The sequence below is a fragment of the Panthera uncia genome (genome assembly GCF_023721935.1).
Source record: "Panthera uncia isolate 11264 chromosome C1 unlocalized genomic scaffold, Puncia_PCG_1.0 HiC_scaffold_4, whole genome shotgun sequence".
Taxonomy (NCBI): domain Eukaryota; kingdom Metazoa; phylum Chordata; class Mammalia; order Carnivora; family Felidae; genus Panthera; species Panthera uncia.
The window spans coordinates 70,447,553-70,466,658 of record NW_026057585.1 but is presented as its reverse complement, the minus strand read 5'-3'; the positions used below and the strand labels follow the sequence as shown (position 1 = coordinate 70,466,658).

The window sequence follows — 19,106 nt, the reverse complement described above, 5'->3', positions numbered from 1 at the left end:
CCCCCAAAGTCCATAGATCATTCAGGCATGGGCCACTACGCCAGCTGCAGCCCTGAGTTCTCCAGCCCTCACCTTCCAAGACCGCTGCTTCCTGACTCCTCTTCCTCACTGGGGTGTTTGCAGCCTCTCATGCGCTCTTAGGAGTCTAACATAGGAAACCTATTTCAGACCAAACTGAAGCAGCCGCCCCGCTGGCACAGATGGTGGTCAAAGAGAATATGATGGCAGGGCATCTTCTCTTCTTGAATCTGCCAACCGCAGTTCAGGGCCAAAGCTGCTCAGGTGTGGATGCCCCTGTAGTCTCTCGATGCCTGTGCACCTGTGAGGAGATCATCAGACTGCTCCGTCGTTCCCAGTGCCTGGATTGGTACAACATCCACTGTGGTTTGCTTTAGCACAAAGTAATGTCTCCATTACCCTGGCTGGGAGTGAGAGGACAGATTGGCAACGCTGACAAAACAGAGGTCACTCAACTTACAGGCACGGAAAGTTGGAGATTAATTCTCTCCTCTCATGGAGGGAATCAGACTCCTGGATAGTGGAAGGGAAGCACCAATATCGAGACACCCTTTCATTGCCAAGCAACAGCAGCAAGAGAGGGACACTAAAGCCCATAAGCCCTACAGAGGCCTTGTCAATGTGGCAAGGGCCACTGGCACCCAGTTCCTGCAGAATCCCACAGGACAGAGGAGCCTGGACAAAACCAAGATTCTTCTGGCATCAGGGTCCAAGGGGCCAGAGGGCAGTGCTGGCTGTATGAACTGGAATGTAAAGTCCATGAAGGCAGGAGGTTTTAGAAGTTTTATCTCTTTGTTCACTGCTATGTCCTCAATACCTAGAATAGTGTGAGACACACGGTGGGTATTCAATCAACATCTGCTGAAAATATAATTAAATGGGTCGGTATGGCTCAAAGGCCACTTCCACAGGCCTGGGGCCAGGCTCTCCCTATCACAGGAGTTCAGAGAAAAGGGAAGCCAGTGCAGGTTCCAGAAGAGACAGGTAGACCACATATCCAAAGGACTGGAATTAGGTTTTAAAGGATGAGGGAGATTCTCATATCAGACTGAACATTTACATACTCATTTGACAAACATGTACCGGAGAGGTAAAGAAAAACTGTAGTCCAACAAAAGGAGAAGAGATAAAGCACAGTATGGAAATACAATGGAAAACTATACAGCAATGAAAAGGCCAACTACTAATATACACAACAACCATGGAGGACTCTCTCATATGTCATGTTGAGCAAAGGAAGGCAGACATAAAAGAGTACATTTTGTATGGTTCTACGTATTAAAAGTCCAGAACAGGCAAAGTGAACCAAAAGTAATAGAAGTCAGAACAGTGGTCATCTGGTAGGCAGAGGGCATTACTGACTGAGAAGGGACACAAAACGTTTTCTAGGATGATGGAAAAGGTTCTTGACCTTGATCTGGGTGGTGGCTGCACACGTGCATGCTTGTATAAAAATATATGAAGCTATACACTTCACATCTGTATACTTTATGTACCCTAACATGCCTACTTCATACCTTGGTTTCTAAAAAAAATAGAAAAAAAAGGTTGGGTCTCAAGAGTCACAAAAAGAGGTTTTTAAAAAAAAAAAAAAAAAAAAACACAAAACTATCTCACCCAAAGTAAAATATTTTCCAGGAGCAAACTCCTTCTCCTTGGAGTTCAGGGGACAAGCCCTCCAATCTTCAGTCCCTATCTGCCAGAGGACAGAGGAGCCCAAATAAGTGGCCAAGGCCTGGGAAGGTCCAGAAATGTTCAAAACACAAAGGAGTGCAGACTGAGTCCCAGGTCTAGGAAGCAGTGACAGCCTTTATTCTGTACCAGGTGAGCTGTGGGGAAGCAGAGATGGAACATATGGTCAAGCCATGCCACCAGCTCGTTCTGAGGCCCTCTGAAGCAGCCTGTCAGATTCTGCCATAGAATCAGACTTCCAGAGACGGTCCTGAAGAGCCATAGGACCAATTTGTCTTCCTGACAAGCTAGACAGACATTAGCTGAGCTACCCCAACTCTGGGCTATGCAAAGGTCTCAGTGCCTACAGCCCCTCCTGCCAGCAAACAGGAGACAATAAGACCCTCACAGAGGGTCAAGGGGAGTATAAGAGTATAACTCCAGGGGCTACTACTTAGGCAGCAACACTTGCCTCACAATGAAGCAGTAAAGAGATATCCATCTAGTCAGTGGCTCTATAGCAGGCCAAAACATGAGACTCCCACCACTGCCATAAACATCTCAAAGCCTGATCAGTTACTACACAAACGTCTTGATCTTTTATCGGGATTTTAACGAAGCAAAACTTCCATTCCAGGAGTTCTAAAAATCACTAAAGTGCTTTAGACTCTGTTACCTTCCTAGTGGATGAGATGAAGCCAACATTAGAGCCCCCCATTCAGGCTCAAAAGTACCCAGAATGTGGAACACCAGAGGCTCTGCCTGCCAAGGAGGGACTGTACTTACTGATCAGATAACAGAGCTTCTCCCCAGTGCCCCCCAGGTCCAAAGTCCTTCCAGAGCAGACCAACTACCCCAAACCCAGGCTCCAAGGCAAGGACACAAGCTGAGTTGTCTGCTGACCTGCGGCTCCAGGACCACAAGCAGAAGAGAGGAAAAGGGATGCAGGCAGGGACCTAGGAGTCCCCATGGACTCCACGGAAACCTGTTCTTGCTCTAGGGTCTGCCCACAGGAAATGGATTATCCCACCAGGCCCATACTCAGGAGCCCTTTACCACTAGTGCCAGGCCCCAGGACATGTGTCGGAAGGAACTCTCAGGTCTCTGTGAGTAGGCTGGCCCCAGAGACCTGCGAGCTCTGGGGGGGAGGCGGGGCACCCCTCGCTCCTCAGAGCCCAAGAACTCTCGGCCCAAGGAGCTGTCAGGCTAACGAGGCTACCCCACCGCCACTCCATCTGAGCGTGGCAGCCTGCACCGCACGACTGGCTTCAGGTGGCTCTTCTTTAATTAATGGCATCCCAGGCTCTGCAGGGAGCTTCACCCTACAATGAATGGCCCTCTCTCATTAGAGGCAGGCCTGCCATGATGTATTCAGGGCGAGGGCCAGGATTCATTTCCCTGTCTGTGGGTTGGGGATGGGAGGGAGGGGAGAGGCAGCAGGGAGAGATTTATATCGAGTGACTTGGATTAGCTGCAGCTGAAACATGACCCCATCAACTCAAGCTGCCTTCTTGGGGCTAACCCGATGCACCTCTGCTGACGAGAGGGCTCTAGGGAAGCTGAAGGGAGGGCAGAAGGTCTGGTTCTTGTTCTCTCTGGGCTTAGGCTACAGCTCAAAGGCCCAGAATTCCTATACAACCTCCAGAATCCCCTCCCCACCTGCCACACACACTCAGTGTGCACTGGCAGCCTGGTCTGGACTCTGAGCCAATCTTGCCCACCGAGAGCCTCTTCATGGCCAGGAAGCTGACGCACTGTCCTCCAAGCTATAGGACTGACCATGGCTGGCAGCTGGCTTTCGTCACTACTTTCTTTGGGAAATACCCTCCCTCCCTACCTCAGGGAAGGAGTCCATACCATAGTAATGCCCCCATATCTGCTGTCTGGAGAGGACAGCACCCAAGTACATTCTGCCACAGAGCATCTCAGACCACAGACTACCCGGTGCTAGGGAAAAGGCAGGCATTAGTCTGACATGAAAACACCCTGTCAGCTATCACCTCACTATACTGAGTCATTAGACTGAACCCCTACCTCTACGGTGGGGAGATTCTGTGTAATACTACTTTTTCCCTCCACCTCCCCTTGAGGCCATCTCATAGGGATCACAAGACTGAACAGGGGAAACTGGGGTCTTTGGGCAAAAAGTTGTCTTAGAAAGAAAGCTGCTCTGGCACCCTGCTAGCCACACAGGTGATTTTAGGCCTGGGGGCTAGGTAGGATCAGGCTGGCAGCAAATAGCACACAGCCCTACAAACTCCCTCTGTAGACCCCAGTGAATTAGACATTCAGTTTTGCTTGTGCTTGGGATAAGAATCATACATCAGAGTCTATCTTCTATCCATCCTCAACCCTCTTAGAATGCCCAATTCACTAAGAGAGCTGGAGAGTCGGCCTTCACCTACCCCTGCCAGCCAATCAGAAGGCTGCTCTGCAGGCTTCCTGTGTCCCTAAGAGGGCCAGGGCAGAATGCCTATCATGTGTACACACACCCACTCCATGTCATCCACGCTTCTCCCTGGCCCTTGTGGAAGAGCATTCATTTACCCTTCCTTCCCTACTCAGAAAGAGATGTAGCTCAGTTCCGCTTTGCTAAGCCCTATTTGGCAATGTGTCTAAACACATGCAAACTTAATTAGTTCAGGAGGGGAGCCCAAGCACTTGCAGTGACAGATAAAAGTATCGGGAAATGAGACAAGTCAGGACTGCCAGGGAGTTCTTAGTCAAGCCCCTTCCCCCAGCAGGCTGCTAATCAAAGGTGATGCAGCTCAGAGCTGGGACCAACTGGCACACCCATGGGCAAGGGCAAGGCTTTCATAAGCTTAGTGACATGATGAGATTCCCCCACGTGCTTCCAAACATACTATAGGATAGAGTATCCAAAATGATACTGGCAGTGGTTTCCTTAAAACAGATCTGAGGACTCATTCATTTGTAGCTCATCAAGGAGGCTCTCAGCCCCAAATCATCCTTCACCACACCTCCTGGCCAACTACGCCCGCATAGCAAAACAAAAATAACAGTGCAGACCTCCACCAACACCAGATCAGGTACCAGCAGCCTAGGGTGTCAGAGAACATCTGCCACTCAGTGAAAACAAAGGAAAGAAAGGCATTCCCACCATATCACAAAGCCATGGGCCATGAAAGACAAAAGCAGATGGTCAGATGGCATAGTGGTTAAACACATGGTTTCTAGAGTCAGAATGCCTAGGTTCAAATCCCTGCCACAAACTTGTATGAGGCCTTGACAAATAACTTACCTCTCTGGGCTGCAGTTTCCTCATCATTTATTTAAGGAAAAAAAAAAAGGGTTATAAAAAGAATTTATTCCTTAAGATTGTGGTAGAATTAAATGAGATTGTCTAAATAGCAGAGCAGAACTCCTGGTATATAATAAGTGCTCAATAAGTGCTGACTATCTTTATTATCTAATATAAAACTTCCAGAGCAATCCCAGCCCTCAGTCTTGGAAGGCACAAATCTCTCAGAGAAAGCCCTTCACCCTGCTCCTAAGACCAAACTCCTCCATGGCCCAGGCCTATGGGCCATCTTACCCAGTACCCACCATGGAGGGAGGACCCAACAGCCACTACTGGCAGTGAGAAAATCCAGGAACAACTTGCATTAACAGCACAGTTCAACCCTTCACACTGCAGGAAGGCCTAAGATTTCTTCTTCTGTTCTGTTCTCCCTGAATCTACCTTCCATTGATCCTCTGTCATTCTTCCTAAGTACGGATTCCATAGGCCCACTCCATTACTTAGCTGTCATTTATTCAACAAATATTTATTGAAATACTACATGTCAAACATTGTCCAAAGTTATAATGGTGCCCACAATCTAGTGAAAGATACAGATAAGTAGAATTTATACAATTCCAAGTATAAGTAAATACATTCCAGAAACACACAGGAAGGCACCTAGAAAATGTCGTTAAGATGGATCCTAAGGGGGATGCCTGGTGGCTCAGTCGGTTAAGCGTCCAACTTCGGCTCAGGTCATGATCTCACAGTTCGTGGGTTTGAGCCCCGTGTTGGGCTCTGTGCTGACAGTTCAGAGCCTGGAGCCTGCTTTTGATTCTGTGTCTCCCTTTCTCTCTGTCCCTCCCCTGCTCACGCTCTCTCTCTCTCTCTCTTAAAAATAAATATTAAAAAATTTTTTTTAAAGATGGATCCTAAGGAACTGGCTAGCTAGAGCATCTGACTGGGGTCAGGGAGATGAGGTTAGAGAAGTAAGCAAGAGCCTTGAGGCCTCAATAAACTGTGTGACTTTGCCGTAAGAGCAAGAGGAAGCCTTGAAGGTATTGCGCGGAGGTGTGACATAATTTGCTGCAATTAGGAGAATGGCACAAAAGAAGTAAAACTGGGGTCAGAAAGACTAGAGCACTTTTGTATTCCAAAAAGAATATGATGACCTGAACTAGGGCAGTGGTAGCAGGGATGGAAAGAAGGCAATGACTTTGAGAAACCTCTGGCAAGAAGAATCAACAAGAGTTGGCAATTAATTGGTTGTGACTAGAGAAAAGGAATCAAGGATGAGTCTCGGGTTTCTGACAGAAATACCAGGTAGAGGTTCCAGTCACAACTTGAGAGCAAGTTGGAGGACTAGGTGTTGGGAGAAAGATGACACCTGAGCTTTAAGGGGACTGTGGGCACCTAGGTGGAGAAACGGAATCAGTAGCTGGATGTGAAAGCTTGGAGTTCAGATGGCAGATAAAGCAGATTGCTTTTCTCCAGCAGGATCTCTGCTGCCATGTCAAAGCTGGAACCTACAGAGGCATTCCCTGCCTGGGTAGGCAGAGAAGACAGAAAATTGGTGAAAGAACACTAAACCCCAAGAGGAGCTTCAAGAACCATGAGGTAAGGCAAAGGAAAGGTAGGTCAGGTAGGGAGGCAAGCTGACCAAAGGTCGAAGCCATAACAAGTGTCATTTCTTAAACAAGTTGAGAAGGAAAATTAAATCCATGCCCACTAAATTAAAACCCACCTCGGCAGGATCTGTGACTACAGCATCAAAGCCCAGAGTATCAACTCATCTGGCTTTGACAAAAGATGGACACAAAATGATTCTGTCGGGACGGGAGCAGATTTCTTTTCTCCAGTGGGATTTCCGCTGCCACTTCAGTTCCCATTTCTCAGTGCCTCACTAATCAGGCCCTTTCCAACAAAAGTGATGTGAAGCTGGTTGGGGGTGGGTGTTGGGAGAGAGGGGAAGGGCAGCAATGAGAAGGAGCCATGGCTCCAGAAAACTAGAGTGGGAAATGAAAATATTTTCTGAATTCCTTAGACTTAGTTAAGTCTGAAAATGGATGTCAAAATAAGAAGTAAGCCACATACTAACAAGTTGCGGGTGTCAATTTAACACCACCCTTGTCAGGCTCATCAGCAGCCTTTACCAGGCGCATAAAAAGGTGATGGCTCTGACGAGAGCCATCTGACGAGAGGTTCCAGGAACACCGATAAGCTGTGCACTGTCACGCAGCACTACTTAGGTTTCCTCTCTGGCTGTTTTTATTTTGTTACACATTTAATTAAGAGCCTTCCCAGCAGTTATGCGGAGTCCCGCTTCTAAAAGGCAGCCACAAAGCTCTCCTCCCCCCAACTCCTGCCACCTGACATCTGCTTCCCTCTTGCACATTCTTTTTCAGAGTTTCACTGGCCTTTTCAATACAAACCCAAACCAGCTACCAAAGTCTCCGCAACCCATCTCTTTTAGAAGCAACATGGCCTTAGAGTTCAATTCTGTGTAGCTATGAATCTCTACCATTTTGGGCCTCAGGTGTAAATACTATTTTGCGTTTTGCCTCTATAAAAGGGAGATACCACCTTCTACCAGGGAAGATAGTTAGAAGGACTGAATGAGATATGGTACATGCTCATTAAAATTTGGTTTGTTTTCCTGTATGTTTGGATTCAATAACCCAATCCCTCTTCTTGATTACATCATTTTTTGTGAAGATTCAAAGCAGCCTCCTGAGACACCAAAATCTGTTCTGGGCCCACTGGGCTAAACTGGTGCTGCAGGCCAGAATGGGCCAAAGAAGACAACATCCTCTGAAATTCCCTCTTCTTCTTATGGAGAAACCAGCTCCAAGCTTAGGAGGCCCGGCCAGATAGTCCCTGCATGCATGCACAGGGAAGTTTTCATATACACATGTATGCATGTGCCGTTCACAGTTAATGCAGAACATTCTGAAATGAAATGTGGGTGCCTGGGATATGAACACACCAAAGAGTGAAAACCACTGGAAGAGTGGGAGTCCTGGGAGGTTATCTGGAGAAACTAGGCCTCTGGACTAGGCTACATGAGCCCCAGATGCTAGGTATCAGCCTGAACCTTGCCACCCCAAATAGCTTCTCTTGTGCTGCTGAAATCCACCTAAATCCCTTCTCTGCTTCAAGTGCTCAGAGCTTTCCAAGATGCCATAAATAAGAACAACAGCCTTCCTCCTCCTCACCTTCTCCATGGAACCCTCCCCTCATTCATATCTGCTTCCAGATCCAGCCTCCATAATTTCCCTGACACATGAGTGTCATCTGGGAGCACAAAGATCCTTTGGAGCTCTGGGAGTCATGTGCACACACCTAGACGTATGCGGTCAATGTGTGTACATGACCTAAAGGATATGGAGATGAGGTGTGTGGGTGTATATGTGATCTGGGCTTGTTCCTCCTCCTGTCTCACTTAGGGAGTTGGTGTCCTGTAGCAGTCTTGACATCCACCTGAATGCATAACTTCACCTCAATACCTAGCATCCAAAAGGCATAAAGAAGGACCTAGTTAAGAGGATAATACCTAATTTGCTAGGAAATGTTACTCCAGAGCCACTATTCCCCACCCCCCACCAATACCCCACCCTATGCACGAAGCTTGTGTGCACACGCGTACGCGCGCGCGCGCACACACACACACACACACACACACACACCCAGAATGCTTGCTATTGCCTTCGGTCACAAAGAACACAGAGGTATCGATTCTATCAATCCTCAGCAAACAGTGCCCCCACCACCTCCACCCCGCTTTAGCTCCCTGGGGGCTGTCTGAAGCCAGGTATCCATAAGGATAGACAAGAGGCAAAAGTGTCAACCCGGCAAAGGAACCAGTTCTGTCTTCTATAACCAGGGCAGGACCGAGAGACAAAGGATAAAAAGCAGCGGGGACAAAGGAGGGACAAGGAGGCTGGGGACTTGGAGAGCTCCCTATAAGCAGCCCTCTCTCATTCCACCACTGGGCCCTCAGTTGAATCATCAGGGCTTTGTATTCCAGATAAAAGGGTAGGATGCCATAATGGCTAAGAGAAAGGACCCTGGAGTCAGGTTGCCTGGGTTTGAATCCTGGCTCTGTGTGTTCTTGGGTAAGTTACTTAACCACTCTGTGCCTTAATTTTCTTATCCATAAAACAGGAATAAGAGTACCAGCGTTTATTAATGAGTTACTATTTCTAAAGCACTAAGAGTAGTAAATGCTATATATTTGGTTTAAAAAAAAAAAAGGATCTGGGGCACCTTGATGGCTCAGTCAGTTAAGCACCTAATTCTTGATTTCAGCTCAGGTCATGATCTCATGGTTGTGAGATTGAGCCCCACATTGGGCTCCATGCTGGACCTAAGGCCTGCTTAAGATTCTCTCTCTCTCTCTCTCTCTCTCTCTCTCAAAAAAAAAAAAGAAAAGAAAAGAAAAAGAATCTTCTTTTAATCCCTTCCTCTCCTCCCCTTCCTTCCTTCCTTCCTTCCTTCCTTCCTTCCAGGACAATAAGTAACCCCACAACTGGAAGGGCTGTCCTGAGCAGTGGGACCTGGCAAAGGCCAGAAGGCCCCGACAACAGCAATCCCAGTAGGGTCCTTGACTTGTCTACTATTCCTTGTTCCAGAGGCAGAAGGCACGGATCCCAGCCCTCTTCCCACCTTGGCAGCCCCAAAGATCCAGACACTCCCTGACTCAGCTGCCCTGTAGGCTTGGATGTGTAAGCCTGTGAAAGGAAGACCTGGCCCCACAGATTCCAAGCCCTGACAGCAAAGTAGTCCTTCTTGTACTCACATGACTTTCAAGTCCCAGTCTCCACAGGTGACAAAAATTGACTTGACGTTTGGATCTAAGAGGCCTTCCTTCGCCATCCACTCATCGACCCTCTGAAAAGTACACAACAAGAACAGATGAGATTTCCCTCTTTTTTTTCTTCCTGAGTCTGTGAAGAGCCACAACAGTGAAATGCAGATAAGCTGCTTGTAATCAGAGCAGGAAAAATCTGTAATCTTATCCAGCCATGGCTCTGCTCTGGGCTCTCAGCCTTGGCTCAGGGCTGTGGGGGCACAGGGAGGACAATCCCTGCAGGAAGATCCACAAGCCCAAGTGGGGGGAGGAGGGAGTCTCTCCACTGTCCCACTGCCTGCTCCAGACAGGATAAGGACATATCCCAGTAGGCTGGTCCTCAAAAGCAGAGCCTAGCACAGACACAGGTTGCCCTGGGCCATGAGAACAGGCTGGAAGGAGGCCTCAAGGAGGGACTCCAATCCACAGGTTTCTTCATTCACTCACTCATTTCATCCTCCTACCAAACGTTTATTAACCACATTTATGAATTTGGTGATTCCCCCCAATGAAAGTAAAGTTAATCTTCACCGTGAGTCTAGCAAAAAAAGCTCCCTTGCTGGGCTGGAACCCCTTCTTGATCTCTGGGATAGCACTGCCTGCTTTAGTTACTAAAAGCTCATAAACTGGCCCCAGACTTCATGTTTCTCCTCTCCTGGTTGAGGATTCAGATTCAAATTCAAATTCAAATTCGGTGGACTCTATTGAAGGCTGAGCTCAATTCCTAGACAGAGATAAGAACTGTTCCTAAACATGCTGTAAGTATTTCTTTCCCTTCATCCCTTTGATCAGTTTTATTATTTGCACTCACATTGCAAGTACAAACATTAAAATCAGTATATAATGAGAGAATTATCATAAAGAATTCATGAAATATTGCCTATTTTTCAGAAGATCCCAGGCATGGGGTGAGACTATAGCAGATCACCATTGCTCCACTCATGCAGAAGGATTAGTTTTTAAAGGCAAAGAAGCTAGAAACATAGGATTGAAAGTCAGACACATCTGGGTTCTAACCCTGACTCTTCCATATCCTGGCTGTGTCACTGATGGGAAGTCATTTAAAAGTCATTTAATCTCTCTGAACTTCAGTTTCCTTCATCTATAAAATGAGGCAGATGACTAACCTTACAGGGTTGTTTTGAGAATTAAATGTAATAAGGTATTAAATGCCTACCACAAAACAGACAGTAGGCTGAGAAGGCAAGAAAGGCAGATCATCATAATACAATATAATAGATGCAACCATGGAGAAGTGAACAGAATGCTATAGGACCAAGAGGACGAAGTGGCTAGCTCTATCTTTTACAGGGTAAAGAGTCAGAAAGGAAGGCTTCACAAAGAAGACAACTGAACTTGGGATTCTGTGGTTGGGTTTGCTTGACAGGATGGAACACAGGAAAAGATGCTACAGGCAGAGGCAAAGGCACACGCACAATCATTTTGTATTTGAGAAGCAATTATGTGCTTAACGTCTGCCCTCCCCACCAGACTATAAACACCATGAAGGCAGGGAATCTTATTTGTCTTATTCACTGTCTTAATCCCTAATCTACCTTCTCACAAGATACCTACTGATTTACTGAAATATGAGTAGGGAATAGTGTGACCAATGTCTACAGTGTGTAGAAAGAACGGACAGGAAATGAGGCTGGGGGCTAGGTTAAGCCAGACTGTGTAGACTCCAGCAAGTAATGGGGAGTCCATGGAAATCTTGAAGTAAGATGACTTCTAGCAGGTATAGGCTGGCTCCCCAGACATCTCAGAGATCCTGGAGGCCTGGTCCACACTGACACAGTCTTTGAGTAGGGCCAAGGATCCTATGTGGTTCCACGGCTAGAGCAGTCCCACTCCCAGGAGGTCAGAGCTGCTCCCTGAGCCAGACTGTGCTGATCCTCTTCATAGTCTGTACACCAGAGAATCCCTCTCGGGCCAAGAGTCTCTGCAGCAAGCTACATTCTGGACCTTCCACTGCTGAATGGCTTGTCTCCCCATCCAGTATGGCCCACTTGCACAGATGAACATGCACACTTGTATACCCTTTCCCAAGACTTTACAGAAGAGGTAAGGCAAACCTGGAGCTCCCTATGTCAGCTAACCTTGTTCCAGCTCACTGGCCTTAAATCCCCAAGGGAAGTGCCCCATCTTCCAGGGGGGCTCTTCAATGCCCCAACTCCTGCACAGTGCTCTTAGATAAGAGCAAGACAGGACTGTCAGGAGCCAATGCTCAGCAAGACCAAGCCTTCCCCATGAGAAGCACTTAATACTCACAGGGGGTCCTTCAGAAGCTTAGGACGTAGGCCATTCACTCATGTGATAGATATTTAGTGAAAACATTCCACTGTGAGCCTGTCCAGGGAAGAGATACTACATTTGGAATAAAGTCTGCCCTTTTCCTTCCCCCTATGCTTGAATGGATAAAGAGCTAGAGGAACCACTGAGAAGACCCCCAATCAGCTGGGCTAGCCCTCCCAGCTACAGAAGGTCTAGCTTGAGTCCTACTTGGACCAAATTAGTCAGGCAAACATCTAGCTGGCCACCTGCTCAGGGACTTGGTTAGGACAAGAAGTTAGCTTTTTAGCTGTGTGACCAACTCAGGGCTAATGGGACAAAGCAGAGCCTATTCTAGTCTCCTTGCCAGAGACTCCCTATTCAGGCTAATGCCAGGAATCTTCCCTCTTTACCCACACAGTGTGCTGAAGTAGCTTCCTGGGTGAGACTCAGAATCCTCTGAGCACCCTGCTCCAGGCTGGCCTGGGGTTAGCAGGAGGAAGCCTCCTGAAGACCACAGGTCCCTGGCAACCAGCACCACTGAAGAAAAAAAATCCCGTAATTTCAACAGCCCTAGTTTGGTGCTGGCCTACAGCAGGCATCTTCCTTTTAGGATCCTGGCCAGAGACATTCCAAGAAAAAAAAGCTGCCTGCTCTCTGGCCTCTGTCAGATGCTAGGCCCTGGCTGGGACATAGGAAAGGATGGGTCCCCTTTTTCTCCTTGAATCTGGTCTTACAGGGTGCAATCCATGCTAAGGGGCCCCCTCAATCATAGGAGTTAATCTCTCCTGAAAAAAAGAGGGTCAGTGGGGCTGGGGGACACCTCAGAGCTCATCTTATTTTCTCCCAATCTATTGCAGGTACCCTAATGCTGACCCTACCCAGAGCTTGACCAGTCACAGAGCCTAGGCTTATACACTCCCAGGAACAGAGAGCACACCTGCCACTAGGTGAGCCTAAATCTGACTCCATCCTGAGGAGCCCCAGGAAATTCAGTCTGCATTTCTCTTTCCCATGGGGCAGAATCTCTTGGCTAAATAAAGAGATCTTCCTCCCTCTCCCTGCCACCATCCAACTTCCTCTAGGCTGCCTACCTCCAATGCAGATGTGCCCTGCTATCCCCCCAACACTCTGCTTTCTCTTGTGCTTTGATAGGGGCTAAGCTTTGGGTTTATTGGTCTTAAAGATAAATAAAGCACCAAATGAGATCCACAGGCTTTTTCTCTTCTCCCCTCCCTCTAGAGAGGAGGGAGGGGGAGGGGGACCTTCTCCCTTGGTGAAAACCCCCAGGCCAGAAGGGGTGGGAGACTAGCTGAGGCCAAGCATAGCCCTTCTTTATTCCCTCAGGCTGGAGCACAAGAAGTAGCATCTTAACCTTTTCCAGCTCCCTGAGGAGAACATCCTAGAAGTGTGGTCTCTGCCAAGGGTTCTAAAGCCTTTAATTTGATTTCCCTCACATAGGCAATTGTTGTAATTATTCTGATTAGGAATCATTACCCAGTGCAGCCTGTGCACCCCTGACAGGCACAACGCATCCAGCGGCAAGCTGCAGTGGGGCAGGCGGGCCCAGCCGCACCTCCTGGAGGAGCTGACAGCAAACAAAAGCCATCGATGGGGAGTTCTGGGTGAGTTAATGAAGTGCTCACATGCCACAGGAAGCCCACACTAAAGCTAAACAAAAACACCTCCAGTCCCCAGGGCTAGTCCTGCAGTGCCACAGCTCAGCACCCCCTACTCCCTGACCCGCCCAGCACAGGCTGCCAATGCCGCCCAGCAGAGGGCCAGGGACCAGGAGGGGGTGGGGAGCCCTGTGAGGATCTCAGGGCAGCACTCGGACATCTTGCCAGTAACCCTGATGGGAACAGCTGGAGATGACAGATCAATGGTTCAATACTCTCAACAGCATGTCACTGATGTGACAGCAAATGTTATTCTAATCAAGCCATAATCATAGTCAAATTACACGGCTACATTCTCAGGAGGGGAGGGAGAGAAAGGCAGCAGGAAAGGGTCAGAGGTCAGGAATTAAAGGTCATTCAACCTACCTCCAGTACTTGCTGCAGGCTTGGCTGACCATCCACCATAGCTTGAATAATCCCGGTGAGCTGAAAGGAAAGAGAAATAGCCAATAGGTGGAACCGGAGGGCATAGGGTTTCAAAACTGGACTGGATCCTTTCTTTCTGTTTTTCTCCTTCTACTGTAAAAGATTCTGGTGTGCACTGCTTTAGGCTCAGAATCTGACAGAAGCCTTGGGAATAAAGTCCCAGGATACAAGGTGAATTCCCCCTGCCCTGAGAGGGGGATACACACCTACATACTGACCACAGGGTGTGTTTCATACCTATTTCAGCTTTTACTTTGAAAAAAACCTGATTTTATGTATCTTTTGTATTCAATAGGCTCAATAACTCCCTACAAATTACAGTCTAAAGTCAATTCACCTCCAAGCTTCACAGAAGTTCCCAGAGAACTTGGAGAATACTTGCACAGGACAGCCATACTTGGGTTCTGATGTCCAGCATTTCCCCCTGTGACATCAGTGAAGAGCCAGGGGAGCCCCACAGGCATCTATCTACCCTTCACCCTAAATACCTGGGCCCTCAACACCAACTAGGCAAGTAAGAAATAGACACCTTTAACTTAATGCAGATGAAAAGGCCTAATGTATGAATCTGCTCTAGAGAATTTCTGACTCACGAGCCTATGCTACACCCAGGTCAGGCCTAGCTTCAAACAAGCTTGTTGCTTTGCATTGTTTGGAAGTGAAAATATCCCTCGGACACAGACTAGGACAGACTGCCTCAGGGATCTGAGGCAGGAGGCCCCTATCCATAGACTTGGATCCAGCAGGAAATCACCATGCCCAATGTGCCCCTGGCTACTTCCACAGAGAGCAGCATCTCAGGCTTGCTTGGGAACTTCTTTTTTTTTTTTTTGTAAGTGTTGGGGGGGGGATTAAACTCCAATTAAACTATAATTACATTTAATGAATATCAAATACCCAAATCACAGGAACCGCTGGCTCTAAGAGGGAAGGTTATTTTCTCGTAGTGACTTACATGGAATGGTAATACACACCTTTTAGGGAAGAAATTTTCATTTTAAGAACGCTGAGTTCCTCTAGGTGGGTTTCTGTAGTTCATCAAGTCATTATTAGGTGGTATTTTAAGGAAGTGTAAGGACACAGCCACTCTATTTTATATTCCAGAAACTGTTTTTATATTAATCTGTATTTTAATTGGGTAACAGCTGCTGCCTACAGACTTCCCATGGTCTAAAAGGAAAATAAATTAGAAAGATTAACTACACTGTTGTTTCGCAAGGCTTTAACCCACAGCATGCCCACCCGGCTGGCACCTCCACACCCTTTCCTTGCTTGGGAGACCAAAGAACTGCCCAGCAGAGGGAGGGCCTGAGCCAAAAAGAAGAAGAGTTGGTCTGCTGAGGGGTGAGAGTGGAGGGTTAGGGTGAGGAAGAGCTCTGGGTCAGCAGCTTTCATCTTAGAGTGCCAAGACTCCTCCATTTATTTAGTCAACAGCTATTCATGGACAGCCTACAATGTGCCAGACTCCATTCTAAGAACTAGGAATCCAGCCATGAGGAAAAACATGAAAACCCTGCCCTCATGGAATCTGTTCTTCTTGGCAGCCCCTCCTCTTCCCAGTCCAGCCAGCACCCAGAGCCACACATTCAGCAGGCAGTTGCCCTGTGTTTTGCCTCAGGCACACAGGGGCCAGAGCCCAGAGTAGGCTTGTTGCCAACTCCAGGTCCAACATCCAGATGACTGACTAGCACCCATGCATCCACTGCTCTTCTTTCTGGTCCAGCTTCTCTCCTGCTTGGTTCTTCCAGAGCCAAGTCACGTCCTCAAGCTTGGAGCTGGGACTTAGGGTCAGGACTATCCTGGAAAACCTACAGCCACTCTTACTTCTTGGAAAGCTCTGGGGTCTGTGTGCCAGTCTCATGTCTAGTCTGAGTCTTCTGGGACAAGGTTAGGTCTACGACTTCTGACTCCTACCAAGGGTCACTCAGATGAGGTGAATACTGAAGGGCTTCCAGAAGGACTCGCAAAAGAAACCAATGGGTACCCTTGCCAAGAGCCCTCCCTCCTTGGAAATGGGACTTAGGTCAGCATCTATGTACTCTACAAGCACCTGCTCTGGGCCCAGGAAAATCACTAATGCGGAGAGAGAAAATCACTCTACTATAAAGGAAAACCAGGGCACTGCTCTCCAGGATCTCCCTCTATAGGCTAGGCCCGCCTCTTCAACCCTGGTGGTAGTGGGTAGGGCTCCAGGATCCTGGGGCTTTCTCACACTCCTATCCGGTGGTCAGTAGTCCTAGAATCATCAGCCTGAGGGGGGCCTAGTGAGCTCAGCTCCCTCTCTATCTGGGTGTTTCTAGAGCACTTGTGGTTCAGCAAGACATGGCTTACAGCTGAATTCCTAAAGGGCATGAACTCACCCCCAGAGACACAGTCTTGAGCTATTGGTTCAGCTAGAGGCATCCTTCCAGGAGGAGGCCTCACTCCTCTGTATTAATGCTTCTAAGGATGGACTACATCTTATCAGCTCTACCAAGGCACTAGATGAAGAGACTGTGGAATTAGGAACATTAGTCCATGCACCTGACAACCTATAAGACATCTCTAAGACCTACACGAGAAGCCATGAGGGAGAGAGCCAATTTAATACAAATAAATATTGGAAAGTTCTACCTTAGGCATAACTTAAATCCTTCCTGTTGCAGTTTAAACCCAATCTCACTTGGGTTAATATATATTTGTAAAAAGCTTTCACATCCTCACAATGAAAGGTACTAGAGCAAAGCCAAGTATTATTAAGCTGAGAACCAGGGCTCACAGGCTAAACAGAGCTCAGAGACCTTAACCACTTAAAGCTGGAGAGGTGAGAGGAAGAATTAATGTGTGCTCTGTGGCTCCTTTCACCAAGGGATTACAGATTAACTCCCGCTTCTCCAGACTCGGAAACCACAAGGCGAGGGCTTTTGACCCTGACTGATAACATGACTGGTTACTGAGATCCCCTACCCACACAAGGGCTTTGTCCAGGAACAAGCTGGCTTCATCATAAACACTGGCAACTACAGGAAGCAGCCCAGGACACTCAGTGCCAATAGAATGTCAGCATCCAGCCTTTCTCCTTTCACAGTTTATCTCCAACACAATCGTATTCTGACACCAAGACAGTTTGTTGATTACATAAGCACTTGTCTCTGGTGTGCAATCTGATAATCAGACCCACTCTTTCTCCTCAGACAAAGAGACCAATAAATCTCAGCCTTTATAAGTACAGGTGCAAGACAAAGCCCTTTACTGGCATTTAGCAAAATGGGTATTTTTTCTAGTTTTTTTTTTTTTTTTCCCCAAGACAATGACAACAACAACAAAAAAGACTACACATGGTCAGGGACTGTGCAGCAGCCCAGCTGCTAGAGGCAGAGATCTGATGAGCTGGAGCAGATTTTAGAGGTGGTAGGGAAAGGGCTTGGGAAGGAATGAAACATGTCTCATCCTGTCTCTATCAGAAATAAGTCTCCAGGCAGACTATCAACGGGTACTAAGAAAGAATCTCAAGCAGGCTAATAACATGTCCATTACACAGAGCAGTAAGAGTGTCTATATGTGGGCTACAGACCCACTCAAGGCAGAATGCCTCTTCCTGCCGAGCCTGTCTCTCCCCCCACACAAGCATGTGCTCATATGTGTACTCACGTGTCACAGGCATGCATGCATGCACACACACAGGCACACAGACCAGGGTTCTTAAGAACTTCTTGTGCACAAGAGAAAATCCTACTAGAGGAACTGCTGAGGCACAATCCACAGGTTTTGAGTTGTTCCTCACACTTACTAAGGAAAAAATTTCCTCTGATTATGATGATCTCTATCTCTACCCCAAAGGCAGCTACTGTCATGCTGGATTAGGCCCCACAATGATGGCTCCCATCCTTTGTCCATGCCTCTCTCTACATTACAACTCCATCTGGTATGGAGACAGAACAACATTTGGATGATCTGAGGTTTTCCAAAGAAGACTTCACTTACTCAAAAGAGAGTCAGCAGTACAGTTACTTGGGGTCAGGGGTGGCAGGGAGAAAGGTGTGGCTGAATAGCTCTTTAATAACATTCATTCATTTAAGGAACATGTGTCAAGTGTTTACTTGGCACCAGGCCCTAATGATGGGACAGAGATGGATCAGATCTGGTTCTTGCCCTCAAGGAACTCACAATCTAGTGGGGAGACAGATAAGTATATACAGTTTAATGCATCTGATCAGCACTTTGTGTAGTGGGATCAGCCAGGGGCTCAGGGGAGGCTCCCCAGAGAAGGTGATCCTGAGCAAAGTCCTAGAGGACAAGAAGGGGGGTGGGTGGAGAGTGGGAGCAGCATACAGGCAGGAGGAGCATCATGTGCAGAGGCACACTGTGAGGGGGTAACCTTGGGTGAGGGAAGTGAGGGGGTGTGAAGCAGGGAGATGTGAGGCTGGACAAAAAGGCAGGGACCAGGTCAGGGAGAATTGGGGGCTCTGGAGGCCTGAGGTGAAATGGTACACTTGTTGCCACAGCACAGCCATATCTTCATTTTCAGATAAGGCTTCAGAACAATGGTCCCAACCCACCGTGCTTCCTGCCCTCCAAATTACGTATTTGTGTCTTGGGGTGAAACTTTCTAGAAAAAAGAAAAATATCTCCCATCACAATCTCACAATCCCTCCTCCCTTACCTCCCCAAAGAAGCAGTAGCAGTCCTGATTCCAAAAGATCCCTTTTCCCATTACTCTCAAGCATCCACTCCTGCCCAGAGATGAGCTTCCACAGTGCTGTTCCATCCCTAAACAGCCAGCAACCTTTCTCAAATTTGGGCCTGCCCCACTGCACCAGGCAGCCTAGCTGCAGCTGAAGCCCCCAAGGGGCAATCTGCACACAGAGAGGAGGAAGAGAAGGACAAGAGGACACTGCACTTTCAGGCTAGTGGAGGCTCAGGTAACTGGCTTGTTTTAGGAAACTCTTCCCTTCCCATATGGAATGGG

General features: G+C 47.8%; 1 protein-coding gene across 8 annotated transcripts in view; it reads right to left on the bottom strand.

Annotated features, from left to right (window-relative positions):
- ERI3 (ERI1 exoribonuclease family member 3) overlaps positions 1-19,106 on the bottom strand; it is a 127,594-nt gene that overhangs the window by 73,787 nt on the left and 34,701 nt on the right. For all 8 annotated transcript variants that reach the window (XM_049617286.1, XM_049617284.1, XM_049617285.1 and 5 more), the window contains 2 exons: positions 14,099-14,158; positions 9,732-9,823 (listed from right to left, as the gene is read on the bottom strand). In XM_049617286.1, the coding sequence (XP_049473243.1) occupies positions 9,732-9,823; positions 14,099-14,158 (152 nt within the window). The remainder of the gene's footprint in view (positions 1-9,731; positions 9,824-14,098; positions 14,159-19,106) is intronic.